This window comes from Lathamus discolor, chromosome 8 (assembly GCF_037157495.1).
Source record: "Lathamus discolor isolate bLatDis1 chromosome 8, bLatDis1.hap1, whole genome shotgun sequence".
NCBI lineage: Eukaryota > Metazoa > Chordata > Aves > Psittaciformes > Psittacidae > Lathamus > Lathamus discolor.
In genome coordinates this window covers 20,928,432-20,946,394 of record NC_088891.1, presented here as the reverse complement: position 1 = coordinate 20,946,394, position 17,963 = coordinate 20,928,432, and the positions used below count along the sequence as shown (strand labels likewise).

The 17,963-nt window shown below is 47.5% G+C and overlaps 1 protein-coding gene across 1 annotated transcript in view; it reads right to left on the bottom strand.

Moving 5' to 3' along the window:
* Positions 1-241: 241 nt before the first annotated feature.
* The window catches only part of HCN4 (hyperpolarization activated cyclic nucleotide gated potassium channel 4), a 98,003-nt gene continuing 80,281 nt past the window's right edge, over positions 242-17,963 (bottom strand). The window contains exons 7-8 of the mRNA XM_065688190.1: positions 15,707-15,871; positions 242-2,601 (exon numbers count right to left, since the gene is read on the bottom strand). Of these exons, the coding sequence (XP_065544262.1) occupies positions 1,022-2,601; positions 15,707-15,871 (1,745 nt within the window). The 3' untranslated portion in view covers positions 242-1,021. The remainder of the gene's footprint in view (positions 2,602-15,706; positions 15,872-17,963) is intronic.

Sequence of the window (17,963 nt, the reverse complement as noted above, 5' to 3'; positions counted from 1 at the left end):
CCTTCTCTAATCACTTCTCTTCAAAGCAGTCAGCCCCTGGACACTGAGACATTCAAATGAGAGAGGGAAGGTTCAAGTGCTGCCTTTATTTTCATCCCTTCCCTTACTCTGCACACCCCAACCTGGAAGGCAGCACACCCGCTTTCTGAACCACGGAGAGGTTGCTGCTTGGGCTCTCCTGCCCCTGGTGTGGGGCAGACATACCTTCTTCCACAGCCCACACCATCCACGATGCCTACAAAACCACAGAGGGGATATTCACTGCCCTCCTTGTAACTTACAAGGGATTGCTTCTCATTCCTACTAGAGCATCAGTGGAATAAGAGACAAGCATCTGAAGTCAGGCCATCTCCTGGTCACCTCTGTCCACTTCAGATGGAGTGTGAACAGAAGCACAGCCCTTCTGAAAGCCCTAGACTACGTTGCTGAAACTCCCCCTCTTCTTGCTTATTCTGCAGCCTGCTGGTCACAGGGGGAAACCTGGAAGGAAGCAGAACCTGATGCTCACAGGGTCCATCCAAGTCCCCCATGAGTAGGTGCTGTGGGTCAGGTTCAGGTTCAAAGCGATGCCAAGTAGAGCTGTCTTAAAATCACCAGCTACAGGCCTGACCCAATGTTCCCTTTTATGGCTCACATCAACCTCGGATCTTTGTCTCAACGGGAAAACCTTTTTTGGTGGCTTCTATGGCTGAGCATTCACATGTTCCAGCTCAGGCACACACCTTGTCTGTGCGTTACCTCGTTGGATTAAATTTGCTCATATCCTTTTGTTCCATGTATTAAAATATTCTATAAAATCAAGTGACCAAAAATCTATAGCTCTAAGAATACCTGGCTATCTTCTTTTTTTGTTCTTTTTCGTGTGGTTTTTGTTTGTTTCTAATCACAGTTAAACCTAAACAAAAGAAGTGGAGAAAAAGCAATGGGAAGGAGGGGGAGAAGAAAAGGAAAACATGATTCATGAAAGTCTCATCAGGAACTGAACTGCAGGGCTGACATAACCAGCTCTCAGAAGGAGTCCTCACAAATTGGAGGGCAGTTTGGATCTGACAGGTTCCAGGTCCCCTGTGAGCACTATGGATTCTTTCCTCCCACCAGCAGTCAGAGAAGCAGCGCCTGCAGTGCTGGCCCCAAACACCAGCGGATGGGGTAAAGAACCTGAGGACAGCTGACGCGGTAAAGTCACACGCCCAGGTATTGAGCTACAAGGCTTCCCGAGAAGTCCAGTCCCTCCACCAGGGAAAGGAGAGAAGCTGGAAATGGATTCTCTAGAGGAATGAGAGCTTTGGCTCAGTGTCTGAGCCAGCTCTTGGGGCAAAGATGGCTGGGAAGCAGAAATCAACTTGATGTCCTGGTTCAGACGTCCCGGCGGCACCGGCGGCGTGCTCTTGGCCTGCAGGATCTGCGAAGGTGGGCTGGCGGTCTGAGGCAGGAGCAAAGAGCCGTGAGAGCCTGAGGCCCCAGAAGGGCCACATTGAAAAGTTCTTGTTGCTACTGGGCTCTGACTAGGAGGACTAAGGCCAGAAGGGGTATAACAGGGAGAGGCGACACCAGGCTGCTGTAGTGGAGACATGGAGGCAAAAGGTGGCCGTTCTTGGTGGAGCTGGGCTATCGTTCCAGTTAAAGATCCTAATGCACTTGGATGCGTTTGGCACAGGCCTGAGGACGGCCCACCAGAGACCTGTGCCAGCTGGCTTAGGCTGGAAGATGGAGAGTTGGAAGAAGGAGGGGGCTGGAAGTGATTCATTCCTCCCAAAGTCCCACTGCCCGACAGCTGCTGTAATTGTCCCCCCTGCAGTGGTCTTGTGGTGGGCTGGAACTGGTTGAGAAGACTGGGGGGTGAGTTTGATGAGAGCTGGGTGAGAGATGTTGATGGGGATCCAGTTGTGGCTTGCTGGAAATGCCCAAATCCACTGCTGGAAAGGGCTGGCTGCTGCTGCTGCTGCTGCTGCTGTGGCTGCTGCTGCTGTGGCTGCTGCATGGACTGGGCTGTACCTAAGGGTGATCCAGAATTCCCATGTTGGAACTGGCTCAGTCCCGCTGTGGATGCGCTGCTCAAACCCGGCTGGCTTGAGCTGCTTGGAGGGGAGCCCACCTGGAACTGGCCTAAGCCAGCGGCTGCTGAGAATCCTGCAAGCTGCTGGATGTGGAAGGAGGAGGAGGAAGGGGTTTCTGCTCCTGGGGTATGCAGCTGGGACGGAGTACTGGAGGGAGAGCCAACGGCAGAAGGACCCGTGGACGGGATTAGAGACTGGATTCGTTTTAGCTGTCTTGGAGTTTGGTTGGATTGCTGTCCCAAGGAGCCCAGGACGGACACAGGAGGACGGAAGATGGCTGTTGGGAGGCGTGGATGGTGGGTGAGAGCTATAGCGACAGAAGTGGTGGCTGCTGCAGCTTGCAGGGGTGCCTGGATCAGTGGGGTCCAGATGACAGGGGTGGGAGTGGATGCGGCAGCGGCGGCAGCCTGGACGTTGTGAGCACAGTGTGCCATTTCCCTGTCGTGCTGCACGATCTGCTGGATGATCTCATTCTCCTGGTAGTTGAAAACACCCGAATTGAGGTCATGCTGGACTTTGTGCAGCAGAATGGAATTTTTCTTGCCTGTAGTGAAAGTGAAGAGAGAAAGAGTCATTCTGGGATGTCAATGAATGGGAGGGTTCCTCAAAGCTTCCTGCCAGGCTTCCCTCAAACTGTTGGCACTGTCTCCCCTCCACTGTCATTATAGGATCAGTGTTCCAGCTACAAGGTGACAAACATCACATCTTCTGCTTTTGCGTTATGATCAACACACTTTAAGATCCCATCAAAATGTGCCTGACAGGACACAATTTTAGTTAGACAGTAAAGCCACTTTTGGTAAGTGTGGCAGATGGGTAGCAAAGCTCATGAATCTGGAAGATTCCCATTTTAACCTCATAATCTGAACTTCCATTAGAAATAAACAATAAACCCAAAGGCTGCAATTTTTTGTGTGTGTGTTTGCAAAGGAAAACCTCATACACATAAGCCCAGTGAAGTCTCCTGAGTCTTCAGTTACTCTTCTTTTCCTCATCTGTGTCATGTAACGTGTTCCCTCTGGAGTGGTTTGAGTTGAAATTTCTCTAGGAACAAGGGACAGAAGGACTTTGTGTGCTGGAAGAGCTCAAGCTGGCTCAAGTAAATGACCTCAGCCATGCTGCATCTTGGCTGTGCTCTTCTAGCCCAGACTTTAAGGAACTGCAGGCTAGCAAACTGCATGTTCCAGCTGGACTTCCAAGCCTGCAGCAAAATATCAGCATGTGCTTTACCTTTCCAGTGGGTTGGAAAAAGTGGTGTAATGAGTTTGTGTGGTCTGGATGGATCCACTCTCCTGGACTGAAGGACAGAACTATTCAGTGATGGGGTAGGAGATGCTGCCAGTGATGACCTTTTACCAGAGCACAAATGATTTCTCAAAGGAGAGTGTTTCTGATATGGTCAGGCCATGTTCTAAATGCCTTTTAAAGCTCTGTTCTCGTAACATGCCAGTCAATAACTTGGTTGATAAGGAGCTGGTGTATGCTGATTTGAATGACTTTCTTATAAAATTAGTGCAGATCAGATCCCTGTTCTTGCTTTTTCAAGGGACCTCTCTCCTGACAACATATGCCAATTTGAATTGATGGCAGTACCTCTGCTGTTTCTACTGAAGCTGTTTGGATTTGAAGGGTTCAGCCTAGAACTGCTCTGCATGCTGTCTCTACGTGTCTGCGCGTGCAGGGGCACCCTGGCCCTACGGCTGCGTGTCTGTACACAGCTCACTTTGTAGCTGAAGCTCAGGGGGGTGAGCACAGAAGGGTCACCTCCAAAGGAGGTACCAGCCAGTTTGGGTCGGATCAGAAGCTGTATTCGCCCTCCTCCTGAACCTGATTCAAATATCACTTCTAGCTCCTGTACAGGACAAGGGCAAACAGACAAAAGGACAGGGTGCCAACTGCTGTGGACTTAGAGAGCAGGGGATGGACGCATGGATGGGGAAGGGCCTCATTTTCTGTATTTTAACCCCCGAATCATGTAATGATTTAGGAATTAAAGGCTGGTGGCACAGCTCATGTCCATTAAACTTGTCTCACGCTCATGAAATCACACCTTTCAAGAGCATTGATATTATCGACTAAGTCCATGGAATGATACTAAATTTGCCTCCTACAGCATTCTGGTTTAAACTGGTCAGCTGCTAGTTTCCAAGAAGGAATGGTTAAGAACGGGCTGCCATGTTGGGTAGTAGTTCCCAGTGAGTAGTTCCAGTGGAATTTCCTTTCAATCCTATACCAGTCACACTTCAGACTGTTATGCACTGACAGAATCATAGAATCATAGAATGGTTAGGGTTGGAAAGGACCTCAAGATCATCCAGTTCCAACCCCCCTGCCATGGACAGGGACACCTCTCACTAAACCATCCAACACAAGGCTTCATCCAACCTGGCCTTGAACACTGCCAGGGATGGAGCACTCACAACCTCCCTGGGCAACCGATTCCAGTGTCTCACCACCCTAACAGGAAAGAATTTCCTCCTTATATCCAGTCTAAACTTCCCCTGTTTCAGTTTTAACCCTTTACCCCTTGTCCTGTCACTACAGTCCCTGACAAAGAGTCCCTCCCCAGCATCCCTCACTATTTACTATCACTCGAACTCAATAAAACTATAATAATTTAATGTGGGAACAGGTTTGTGCATAGATAACATCCATATAGTTGCTTTTATTTCTTTAGTGTATAATGGATCTTTACCCCACATATCATGCTAGGTTTGATGGTTTAGTTCTAGTGTCCAGCTGCAAGGTATGAAAAGGTACAGAAAACACCCACAAGGATCAGGCTTGAAAACATCAGTAACTACAATTCAGTCAGAGAAGTGATGATCTGATACTGATTTATATGGAATTTCACAAAGGAAGCTGTTAAAAACCTTTCTCTTCAGGTCCAGAAGGACCCATGAGATACTGTGACTTTACACAAGCCCATTAAAAAAAGCAGGAGCAATCTAACTGTGACTGTAGTTAAGCATTGGAAGAACACACTAAGGATTTTTCCTTGTACTTTTTAAAGCGTTTCTCTCTTTATCACAAGATGTGGCTCTAGCAACTGATTCTCGTTCTGCAACTGGTGAATTCATGATGTCTGCTGTGGGTAGCGAGATGTTTAATGCTTTTGTGTTTCACCTGCTGCTATTCACTCCCTCCTAAAAAAACATCAAGGCACATGAATTGACCTTTCTTTTCCTGCATTGGAGAATAATACCAGCCCCTGGAAGGACGTAGTTCTGAAGGCAAAGAGTGTTTGGAGCTCCTAATGTCATTACAGTTGCTGGAGAGCTTGTTTGCCCTGGAAGTGAATGTGTAGGAGATATAAACAGTGTATAATACCATTTCATTGTAAACTGGACTGGAATAGACAGCACTGGCATTCCTGTGATCTCAGTTCTACCCGCCCTTCCTGCAGCCAGGCACACCAGAGAGACCATGAATGTCACCTTTAAACTTCAGAGCATTTTTGCAGTGAATATACAGTGAACGGCTTAGAGCTATGCTGCACACACAGTAATTTCCACTTGGTATCTACTATAATGACATTTGTTTGCTCACAAACACATTAATCACAAAGAGCTGATTAAACAGAAACAGAAATATTAACTGCTGTGGTCTGGAGAGAAGGAACACCCTATCTAAATAAGAATGACAGAGAGTTCAAGAGGGATTCAGCTGCAGGTTTGTAATCATTCTCTCCAGAGTTGAAGGTACAAATCCCAGCATGGGGAATCTGTAGCTTTCTTGCACACCTGCAAGGTCAGGATGCAGATGGGAGTCAACATGCTGTGTTCAAAGCAGGCAGGCAAAAAAGCTGCCTTTTGACATTTGCTTTCCTGACAACAAACTGTAGCAAAACCAGGATGAGGAGGATTGATGACGGATAGAAAAAGGAGAAACAAGCTCTTCCCTGTGAGGATGCTGAGGCACTGGCACAGGGTGCCCAGAGAAGCTGTGGCTGCCCCATCCCTGGCAGTGCTCAAGGCCAGGTTGGACACAGGGGCTTGGAGCAAGCTGCTCCAGTGGAAGGTGTCCCTGTCTGTGGCAGGGGTTGGAACTGGATGAGCTTTAAGGTCCCTTCTAACCCAAAGCAGTCTGGGATTCTGATTCTGTGTTGCTAATGCAGATTTCCAGAAGGCTAAATACCATCAACTGCTCTGTGTTTCCATCATTACACCTCAGCTCACTCCTTTAATTCCATATCACCTATCTTTGGCTTCTGATTTGCCTGTCTGTGCTTGAATAACCTGCAATTTTCAAGGCTGCCCTCAACTGAGATGAGAACCCAAGTGATGTTAATCAGAGCTGCACGGATGAACTGAGGGGATTGATGTTTTCATAACCCGAGCTCTTGACAACACAGGACGAGCTGCTCAGCAGCCTCTGGTGTCCTTGGCAGAGCACTAAACAGAGAATATGCTAACATTTCCCAAACATACATACTACTTCCTGTGAGCATTTTGATCAAAGCTCCTGAAATTTGTGTCAAACTGAGAAAACAATTCCAGCAAAACCCTTGGAATTAGGAGGTTTGTTAGTTTTTAAACCAGAACGTTTCAGTTCTCCTTTGCAGTTACATTCCACTTCCCTGTCTTCCTGAGCCCAGCTTGAATCTATTAATCTCTTCATTAGATCAACTTTTGCTTTTCTCTTTTGCCAAGAAAGTCTCAAATTTCTGCTCCAGAATATTAACCACCAAATGACTGAAAAGCTTCTTTCGGTTACTGAAGGGCAGAGGAATGTTTCAGAGTCATTATTCAAATTGGAACTGGTTACCAAACTGAAGAATTCATGGGTTTCACCATTCTAATGAATTGCATCATTTACATCATGTTTCCACACAGAGATATAAGGTGCTTATTAGGTGCTTCTGAAGCAAATCCTCCTTCCAAACAGCACCAGATCAGAACAGGAAAATGCTGGTGGGATGAAGATGTTTTCTTGGCAGGTCTGTCTCAGGTCCTGCATGAAAATCAGCCAACAGTGGGATGAGGCAGTAGGAGGCACTTTTGCTTGGGGAGGTAGTTCTGAGATTATTTCTCATCATCATCTTATATATTAAATTGCTTCAGTTTCAAATTCCTTTTTCCTGCTCTGGATTTACCGCCACATCCTCTGCCTCCAGAGAAGAGCAGTAAAGACAGCAATCAGAGAACTGATTAGTTTGGCCCCACGTAACCCCAACCGAAACGATGTTCCTCAGCTCAGAGCTATGCTCAGTGAACCACGGTGGAGCCCTGTGTTCTTGCTAAGCCAGGGAGAAGCTTCATTAAAAGAAAGGAAAAGGGACTCCCCTTTCCAATTTAATCTCATCACGGAAGCAGGGAGGCTGGATGTTAGTTTCTTCTTCTATGTTCTTTATCCCGCATGAAGTGCTGAGTCTAAGGTATTGAGATAAACAGTCTACCCAAGCACTTCTCCTAACCCCAAAAGCACGATCCAAATTTACTGAGATAACATAATGGGAGGACTGGGTGGCTCCAAAGCAACCCCTTGGCCTGGATGTGCCCCTTAACAGGACTGAGGCAGCTACAGGAGCAATGTCAGGCAAAGGACTTAAGACTCAAAGGTCTCCATGGCACAACTGATGTTTTTTGTTCTCAATATGATTTCTTCCCTAAGTCAGACAAAAATAAGTACCATCAATGGAGTGCTCTGGGTTCTAAAAGCTCCCAATTTTCCTCACTGTAACAACAGGCTAAATAGAAGGGGGTGAAAAAAGTAAGATATTTAAAACCTAGATGTTCCTAGCAAAGCTATTGGAGCTTTGAAGTGGAGTCGGGTATGTAAAATTATGGAAACTAAGCAAATAGATGTTGCTCCCTTAACAACGAACTGCAAAGTCACATTTTCCTCGACTGTAGAGAGCACACAAAAGAACAGGGAGAAAAGCTCATGTGATTTCGTAAAAGGAGCCAGCACTCAACACTAATTCTTCCATCAAATCATCAAAATTAGCTTTTTGTTGTGAAAACTCTGCACAGACACTGAGGAAATGAAAGAGAATACAGTTCCAAGCCCACTGGCTGTACTTTAAGAATTCAGGTCACTAAATCGCTATCTGAATTTGCATGGATTTGAAATAATCTCACTTTATTAGACTGCCTTCTGCCTGCCCTGCTGTCATGGTGCCTGCCCACTGCCACATGGTGACTTCTTTCTGCTCCTCACTTCTTATAATTCAGAGGACTGGGTAGTGAACACACTGCTCAGATCGCTGATGCAGCAAAGGGCTCACAGCAGTGCTGATGGTGGTCTTTGCCCTCCCTTGCCTGGGGGGTTACTTGTACCCTGAGCTGCTCCGTTTGGGTAATCATTTAAACATTAAATAAATAACAGGATATCTGCTCTGGAGCCAGGCTGAGAGAGCTGGGCTGGGGCAGCTTGGAGAAGGCTTCTTAAGGGGAGACCTTAGAGCAGCTCCAGTGCCTAAAGGGGCTGCAGGAAACCTGGAGAGGGGCTTTGGAGAAGGGCCTGTAGGGACAGGCCAAGGGGAACGGCTTTAACCTGCCAGAGGGGAGACTCAGATGAGCTCTGAGGCAGAAGCTCTTCCCTGGGAGGGTGCTGAGGCGCTGGCACAGGGTGCCCAGAGAAGCTGTGGCTGCCCCATCCCTGGCAGTGCTCAAGGCCGGGTTGGACACAGGGGCTTGGAGCAAGCTGCTCCAGTGGAAGGGGTCCCTGCCTGTGGCAGGAGTTGGAACTGGATGAGCTTTGAGGTCCTTTCCAACCCAAACCATTCCATGATTTCATGATGCTATGAAATTAGCTGGAACAGAGATTTCAAAATAATTCTTAACTCCCAGTAAGAATTTGGGCTTCCTTTCCTGTTCCAGCCTTTCTCTCAGATGTAACTTAACCCACACTGAACGGTGTTAACTATCATGTAAAGGCTTCTGCTCACAACTGAAGTACCCTCAGAAGCAAAGCTTGGAAGCAAAGCTGATCCAGCTGGATTAGCTCTAGAAGCATCCATAGAAGAGTTCAGCATTGTTAACAAATCTGCTCTAGACACCAATTCAGATGAACATCCCTGAGAGCCTGGCTGTGTCAATACATCAGAGCCGAGATGTGCAGCTCTCAAACTGCTCTGCAGTAATTACCATTTATGCCCTGGTATGCACAAGGCTGCATACACTGTAGTGCTAAAGCCAAATTCTTCAAGGTCCAGGGTACAACAAGCTCTCCTCCCCTGTTCTGTCCTCTGCAAAACTATATGGAATTAGACTTGTATGCAGGGGTTTTATTGCAGGAAAGCCACACTGAAAGGGAAATCAATGTGATCAGTGTAAAGCACATTGTACTGGGGAGGGTCACTGAATATTTCTTGATAACATCTTCAACAATAATGTGTTCAAAACCTTAAAATGGACAACTCCCCATCTTTTCAAGTGGAGGTTTTCCCTCCCTGAACAGTTCAGCCCTGCCACTGATTGTTCCACTTCTTCCATCTACCAAATAGTTATCTTCCAAAATATATGGCAACTCTTAACAGTCAGAACATTCACTTTTACCTGGGCCAAAGCGCTGTAGGTCGAATGATACACAGTGAATAATGTGAGCTGATGAACCTCGCGACAGTTAAACAACAATTAAGCTCTTGCCTCCACTCCTCACATTTATGCCCATCATACAGAGCTTTGCAGAAAAGCACAGAATTTCTCAGAGGAATGTGACTGTCAATATCCGTGAGGAGGTGTAAGAGCTGTGCAACTCTGGAGTGCCCGTGATGCCCTTTGCTGCCTGAAGCATACAGTCCTGGCTCTTACTCACCACTGGCAGCTGAAGCCAAGGAACTGCCTTCTCCTCAAAGTGGCAGAAGTGCTTTTTTATCTGAAGCCAAAGCTCCTGCACTCAATTCTCAGTGCCCTCCTAGCACTAACAGCTGTGACAAGGACACATTCTGGAAAACTCTGGACATTCTGGAACTGGTTTCCTTTCACTTTTGTGCTCTGTAGCCTGCTCTTCTTGCAGACAGCTACTGAATGGCCTTCAAGGCAGGAAAAGTCCCATGAGGCCAGAGGAGTGGCTGGGAAGCAGGTCTTACTTCATGTAATTAAAGAGGAGATTGAAAATTATTTTTGAAGTTGATGGAATGGTAAAATGGGATCTGAACAGGTGGTTTATTTTGATGCAGATAGATAGCCAAGAGCTGTGCAGTTGGCTCTCTCTATATATAAGGAACTGACAACTTGGGCAACCTATGTAGGTAGGTGTCGTGGTTTAAGCCCAGGCCATAAGTCAGCCACGCAGCCCTCTTGCTCAGTCCCCCCTTTTCTTCCCCCCCATTGCCCCCCCCCCCCCCCCCCCCAGAGGGATGGGGAGGAGAGTGGAATGAATGTAACTCTCATGGGCTGAGATAAGAACAGCCCAGTAACTAAGGTATAACACAAATCACTGCTGCTACCACCAATGATAATAATGATAAGGGAAATAACAGGGGAAGAGAATACAATACCACCCGTCAACACCCAGCCCAACCGAGCAGTGAGCCAGCCCTTTCGGGTAACTCTCCGGGCATGACGTGTTGTGGTATGGAATACTTCTTTGGTCAGTTTGGGTCAGGTGTCCTGTCTCTGCTTCCTCCTGGCTTCCCCTTCTCCCTGCAGAGCATGGGACTCAGAAAGTCCTTGGTCAGACCAAACATTTGAGCAGTAACTAAAACCATCGGTGTTATCAGTGCTGTTCCCAGGCCGAAAGTCAAAACCACAGCACTGCACCAGCTACTAAGAAGGAGAAAAAATGACTGCTACTGCTGAACCCAGGACAGTAGGTTGTACTATGTTGTATCTCTTACAACTCTCCCAGCACTGCTCCATTTCTCCCAGTTAGCCAGTACCCATTTGCAATAGTAGTGACTCCTGTCCAGAAGACCAAACTTCCTGGAGAATTTGCACCCTGCAAGGGACATGGGCTGGGATGGACCGATGTAAACCACGGTCATTTACAAAGTTAAAGACAGGTCTCCCGATATCTCACCACCACCCTGCACTGTCCCTTCTACTGGGGTGTCTTGAGCTTTATTTTCTAACTAGAGTTGCAAGAGAAATGGCATTTTATGAGGTGAACACAGTCGCCAATTCACCTTCATTAAGCTGAAGTGACTCATGGCTGCTGATTTGCTGGTGTTTTGCCTTAGGCTAAACAGAAAACCTGGCTTTCACATTCCATTATTCAATTCCTGCTCAAGTTCAACTCACCCTGCATACCTGGGCTAGACAGCACTTCCAGGGGTGATTCACCTAAGCCATTTCAGCTAGCCACCATAGCAGAAGACCTGTCATACTCTATATGCCTTTTTCTCTCTGATGACTGTAAAAGTTGTAGTATTGGAATGAGGGGGGAGGATTTCATGTCAGAGGAATACAAAGTGATACCTGAACTTTGAGTCCTCATGAGCAGTCGAGTTTGTGGGTTATTCAGGTAACCACAGAAGACAAAATGGAGTAGAACCGTGGTACCTCACGTCAGCCATTGCACCCTGCCTTGCTCAGCACTTGGATTATGATTTCACTGCCTTAAGGAAGAGTTCAATGTGAGTTTGAAAGAATGCTTTCTCCCAGAGCACACACTCTAGCACTCTATACCTGGGACAGAGGAACTTCTATCCTTACATCACCTGTGCCTGCATCAGCAGTCTTGAATAAGAAGCATCCATCTATCTATCTATTTATCTATCTATCTATCTATCTATCTATCTATCTGTACCTCCTCACGAGCAAATCTACTTGCTCACCTCACATGTGCAGCTCTTTGGAGCTACTCACCTGCACACAGTAAACAAATCTATCCTACAGTGTAGATACAGTATAAAATTTACGCTGAGTACATCTTGGTTTATTTATACACATTTCAGCCTGTTCCATTTATCCATCTGATTTTGCAGGGTACTTGCCATGGAGCAGGCAGCTGAGAGGCATTCAAAGACCAAGCTCCACTTTTGTTAGCCTTATTTTACCTGTGGAAGATCTGAGGAATTGAGGCACAGAGCAAAGGCATGCGAAGGACAAAGAGGGAACGTGTGGCAGAGCTTGGCATGGATCCCAGATCTCATTCATACTTCCCCTCACCTAACACCAGCCCTTCCTCTGAGGCAGCAGATCCCACAGTATTAGTCATGACCTGGACAAGTAGGGTCACAAACCCAATAGGATTTCAATTGCAGAAGCATGGTCAAGAGCTGGCAAACAGGATGCACAGGCAAATGGTTGGGAACATCTATTTTTGTGGCTTGTTTGCATGACAAAGCTTTTAAAACTCCTACCACTATAAGATCTTGAACTGACACTCTTGTACCAGAACAGTATTTTTTATTTGGAGACTTGTATTGCATTGTCTGAGCTTCTGGTGTTTTAGCATCTGCAATGCCTGGAGGCAATGTGAGTCCTGACTTAACTGGGATCCTTGTATCAAAACATCTACAACTGGCCTTCAAAATGCAACCATTTCAAACTAGGGGGTGAAAAAAGCCTGATGCAAAAGAACAAGTAACTTCCTCTGGCTGTAAATGTGCTGTCAGCTCCCACCAGTGACCTTGATACGGATGGGGAGCAACCTCACCCAGACATTGATGGTGTTTATTACAGCAGAGCCAACACTGGAAGTAATTGTCCCTCAGTAGTTTTGGGGATGCATCAGTGACTTTTGATTCAACAATACTCACGCCCTGTCTTGTATTTACTTTCAACGAACATTGTGTTTTACAAGTGCAAATGTTTGTGAAAATCTAATTTTAAGCTTCAGTGGTCACTGAAAGCCAGTTTCAAAGCCAGGCAGGAACAGAACGATGCGACCTGTGTAAGTAAGTGGTGCATCACAAACTGGGACATTCACAAATGCTCATCAGACAAAGAATTACTCACTGGAGAAAAGAACAACTCATTTCCCCACAGAAATACTGCAAAGACTGTCACAGCTTGGTCACTAACAAGAAAAAATGGAAGATTTAATGTGTGATAAAATGATCATTAATCAATGATCAGCCTAAATGTCTCTAGTCTCCATCTGAAGCTGCAGAAAGTGGGGTATGTGATATTCTGCAGGGTGAGGAGTTCTTTAGAGTCTGAAGTTACTCAGACACAAGTCTTTGTAGAACCCAGCCTCAGTCAAATCATGGAGAATAACACCAGCCAGTCTTTAAAGAGCTCTGGAAAACATCTTCCCAAGCAATACATGGAACAGGCAGGATGCCAATATCAATTCCCATTAACAGCAGAGGTTAGAAGGATCCACCAACATGCTCTTTGCAGAACCACCAGCGACAGTTTCCAGGCTGCTGCACTGCCCATCCACAAACAGGAGGAGATTGGGCACAGGGATCAGGGTGCATCTGCCCTGCGCTTTCCCCTTAGCCACAGGCTTTCAAACTGCATTTGCTCTGCAAAGTGAATGCCTCATCACACCTCCTGTTGACCAGTATTATTCCTGTTGCTTCAAGGGATAAGGTCTTACATCTTCATCCTGCCTCCCTGCCACCTTGACAAGCTTAGACCATGCTTTCCAAATCCTCCGTGTAGCACGTAATCCTGTAAAAATCTCTCCAGCCACAGTGACTGAATGGACTGAGATTTTTCTCCTTGTACTGCATGGGGGAACACTGGATGGATCCTATCCTGGTACCAGAACAGTGAAAGAGCCCTCTGAAACATTTTGTGTACTCAGTGACGCATGGGCTTCTCAAGGACATGTTGTCATCTGGGTAGGAGGGAGTTAGTGAATGCACCATTGACTCAGAAAGAAGATCCCATTTGCTTCCAGCTTGTGTCCAAATCCTGAGCAGAACATAACAGGAACCAAAACCATGGTCCTGCTTCTGTTCATACCCAGCTTTTATGGACTTCTGTTCCTTAACTTCAGTCTTGTAGAATAATCCCTCTGCTTTCAGAGAGAGACCAAGCAGAATGCAGCCACCTTGACACCTAAAAAAATCAGATGCTGTTACACAGCTAATGCACCGCTCTTTCTGGATGGTGCAAGTTTCAGAGGGAAGTGAAGAAATGCCTTATTTTAAAGAGCTGGGTACACATAAATCACTAAGGCTCTTTCAGGAAAATCAAACCAAAGACTGCAGGGCACAACAGGGTTGGAAACTGCTATGAAGCTGCTATTTCACAACAGTAGAGGATGTCAAGTTGAAAGAACAGGCAGCTCCCAGGTCTGGCTGCCAGGGAAACAAGGGTAGCAGAAGGATTTTCACTGTTTGACCCTGAAGAGTTCTGCCTCTTCTGTGACACAGGGACTGATGGTGTCTCAGGTCAGCAGAATGGCAAAAGGAGGGAAGGCTAATGCCAGAGTTCTGCACCAAAGGCCCTGTTGTTCCTGTGTCACCTCCTGACTTGATGTTGATATTTTGCAGCTGCCTGTGGAAGGAAGGAATTCCTCTGATGGCAGAAGCATGTGAGGTTCTTTATGCTGGGTTGGAATTTTCCATGGATTTTAGGTAGGTGGGCAGCAGCAAACAGACGCAGGACAGCCTGCCCACCTGTACACACAGCCACAGGAAGCATCAAGCTAGGAACCTGAGCAGTTCTGACCACCTAAATCCGGAAGATTTGATAAAGTCGAGTTAGACCATCCCTGCCAGTGCCTGACATTTCATTTTCTCAGCAGTTTTACAGTGAAATTTAAATAACCTAAACGATGGCACTCTTGCTACTTATACTAGGGCCTCATTATCATAGACTCTGCCAAACTCTACATATTAAGCTCCTACCCTTTTACTCAGGGGTCACATTTCTGATCTGCAGCAGGTAATGAGATGCCCAGAATACAGTGTTCTTGGCATAAGCAGCCCCAGAGGCACTGCACCTCTTGCTGGGACACCAGCTTATTCCTTACCCTCCTCACCCCATCATCCTCCTCTCCTTTTGCATTGTACTCAGCCCTGCATTGACCTTTTGGATTCCGGAAAGCAATGAAAATGAATGCACTGTGAAGAGATGTAAAATAAGCAGCTAAAGGAGTTAGTGCAGGACTCTGAAATGCTCAGTCCTCAACTCTGCAAAGAAGTCTTGCCTGTTCTTGCATAAGTCACTTAATCTCTGTGTTAAAACATCTCTGGTTGTGACCGAAGAACATTATCCTTCTCTTCCCTAGTTAGACAGGGGTGCTTGCAGAAGAGATTATGTCTCCCACTGCACAAGGTGAGGATCACTATGCTGCAACAAGGCATTAATACCATTTGGTTACTTGTGTTTGCTTTGGGCTGGGGGAGAGGTTTTTACTGATTGCGTGTTTACACATTTTGAGCTAAAATTCAAACCCTAGTGAATGCACCAGCATGGCCCTCATGGCCTCACACTGATCTTGGAAATGAATGGAAGCAGAGGCTGGCAAAAATGTTTACGTGTAAGGAACAAAGAGAGAGAAGAATGCAGACTCAACTGATTGTGAACAGGGCTCCTGGTAGGAGCTGAAGTCAGGCACAGAGAGATGGGTTGGACAGCGCCTCGGGTCACATAGCCTAGTGTGAGGTACCCTTGCCCATGGCAATGGGGTTGGAACTAGATGACCTTAAACTCCTTTCATCCCAAACCATTCTATGATTCTATGATCTCCTTCAGTTCCCAACTCCATCAAAGGATCTAAGGACAAAGGCTGGAGATGGGCTGTCAGAGCAGCAGGCAACAGGAACGAGAAACCCCCCCACACCTTCTACTCACCGATTCTGTCCAGCCTGTCCAGAGCCACTGTCTCAAACGCTCGCCGCATCATGGGGTACTCCTCCAGCACCTCATTGAAGTTATCCACGGAGAGGGAGTAGAGGCGGCAGTAGGTGTCTGCTCGCACGCTGGCCGTGCGCCGGCCCCGTGTCAGCAGGCAGATTTCTGCAAGGGAAGAGCCAGCCTGAGCGCATGGGGATGGGCATCACCACTTTGCCTGCCACCCTGTCGCCTCTTGAGGTGGACTCTTCCTCCTCTCCCCCAAGAATATCAGCAGGGGTAACATTCTGTATGTGCAGTAACAGTTTACAGTACCGGGGGCTAAGCTGTGGCAGCTGCTACCAAAACACAGCTCCATGATTCTGCTGATCTCATTAGCCAGGCAAGTTTGGGGATAGCGGATTATCAAAGATACCATTTGGCCATTCAGACTGGAGAAGCTGTCCTTCTCCAGCTCCCCATGGGCACTGGGAGGAGTAGGGGAAGCTGTGCTCTCGCTGAAGCTAGTTCCCTCTCTGGATTTGTAGTAAAGGCTCTTTGCTGACTGTGGCTTGATGCCTGGGCATAACTTTGATCCCAACACCAGAACATTTGTCTTCTCAAAGATTTTTGTAGGATTGTGCAAGGTCCTGCACTGGTTGGGGCAATCCCCAGCACAAACACAGGCTGGAGGAGTCTGGAGGGAGCAGCCCGAAAAGAAGAACTTGGGAGTGCTGCTTGACAGAAGCTCCCCATGACCCGGCTTCAGTGTGCACTTAAGCACAGAACCCCCTTGTGTGCTGGGCTGCACCCCCAGAGCGTGAGCAGCAGCTCAGGGAGGGGATCCTGCCCCTCTGCTGTGCTCTGGGGAGACCCCCCCCTGCAGCCCTGATCCAGCTCTGGGGCAGCAGCACAAGAGGGACGTGGGGCTGCTGGAGCGAGGCCAGAGGAGGCCATGGGGATGCTGCGAGGGCTGGAGCAGCTCTGCTCTGGAGCCAGGCTGAGAGAGCTGGGCTGGGGCAGCCTGGACAAGAGAAGGCTCCTGAAGGGGAGACCTGAGAGCAGCTCCAGTGCCTAAAGGGGCTGCAGGGAACCTGGAGAAGGGCTTTGGACAAGGGCCTGTAGGGACAGGCCAAGGGGAATGGCTTGAACCTGCCCGAGGGGAGACTGAGATGAGCTCTGAGGCAGAAGCTCTTCCCTGTGAGGGTGCGGAGGCACTGGCACAGGGTGCCCAGAGAAGCTGTGGCTGCCCCATCCCTGGCAGTGCTCAAGGCCAGGTTGGACACAGGGGCTTGGAGCAAGCTGCTCCAATGGAAGGGGTCCCTGCCTGTGGCAAGGGGTTGGAACTGGATGAGCTTTGAGGCCCTTTCCAACCTAAACCAGTCTGGGATATGACACAAGGTTACAGATTGCCAGGGAAATTCAAGTTAGTGGCACCTACTGACTCTTGGTTTATTTACCCTGCATTCATCTGCTCTTAGGAGGGTGCTCAGCTTACTACAGAACAGAAAGCCCTTGTCTGACTTTGGCATGGACGCTCCTCGTGCACTCAGCAGAGAGCTCCTGTGTCCTGCTTTTCCACTCATTACACACAGTGTGGGCATCTAAGGCAGACACCTGAAGACAGATGGTGTGTCTTAGAGACTGACAGCACTCTTCATTGTGCTGCATGCTGGGTGCCAAGCCACACCACCATGCTAAGGATTCATTCTGTGTCTATCCCAAAGCATTGTCTCCAACCCTGGAACTCCAAACCCCACCAAACTGACCTAATTTGTTAGGAACATGCAGAGTCCAGGTAGATGCAGACATGCTGTTTCACAAGAACTGAACGTATGATTGTAGGAAATGCATGACAGGGATTTTTTAATAGAGAAAAGGCTTTAGAGTAGGGAAGGAAAAGCAGGTTACCTCCTGCCCCCTCTCAGTAAGCCATTAATTTGGGGGCATTCAGTGTGTGTACTGAAACGTGCATCTAACAGAGGGCTGTCTGTCGGGGCTCAGTGAGGTCTTCACGGGGCTCTGACAGGATGGATTTCTCTGTGTTGCTCATAAGAGCACTATCTCCAATCTTTTACAGGCTTTCCTGACCTCATGCCGGTTCCCCTGTTCCTGAGCTCTGCTGCTGACAGATTACCCCTGCTTGGTGACCACAACATTTTGCTGAGCCACAGGCTGGAAGATGGACTATGTTGTTTTCCTCCACATTTATCCTGTTCTTTGTATGATAGATGCCAGACAGCAGGACTAGAAAACAGTAGGAATGCACTTGGAGAAT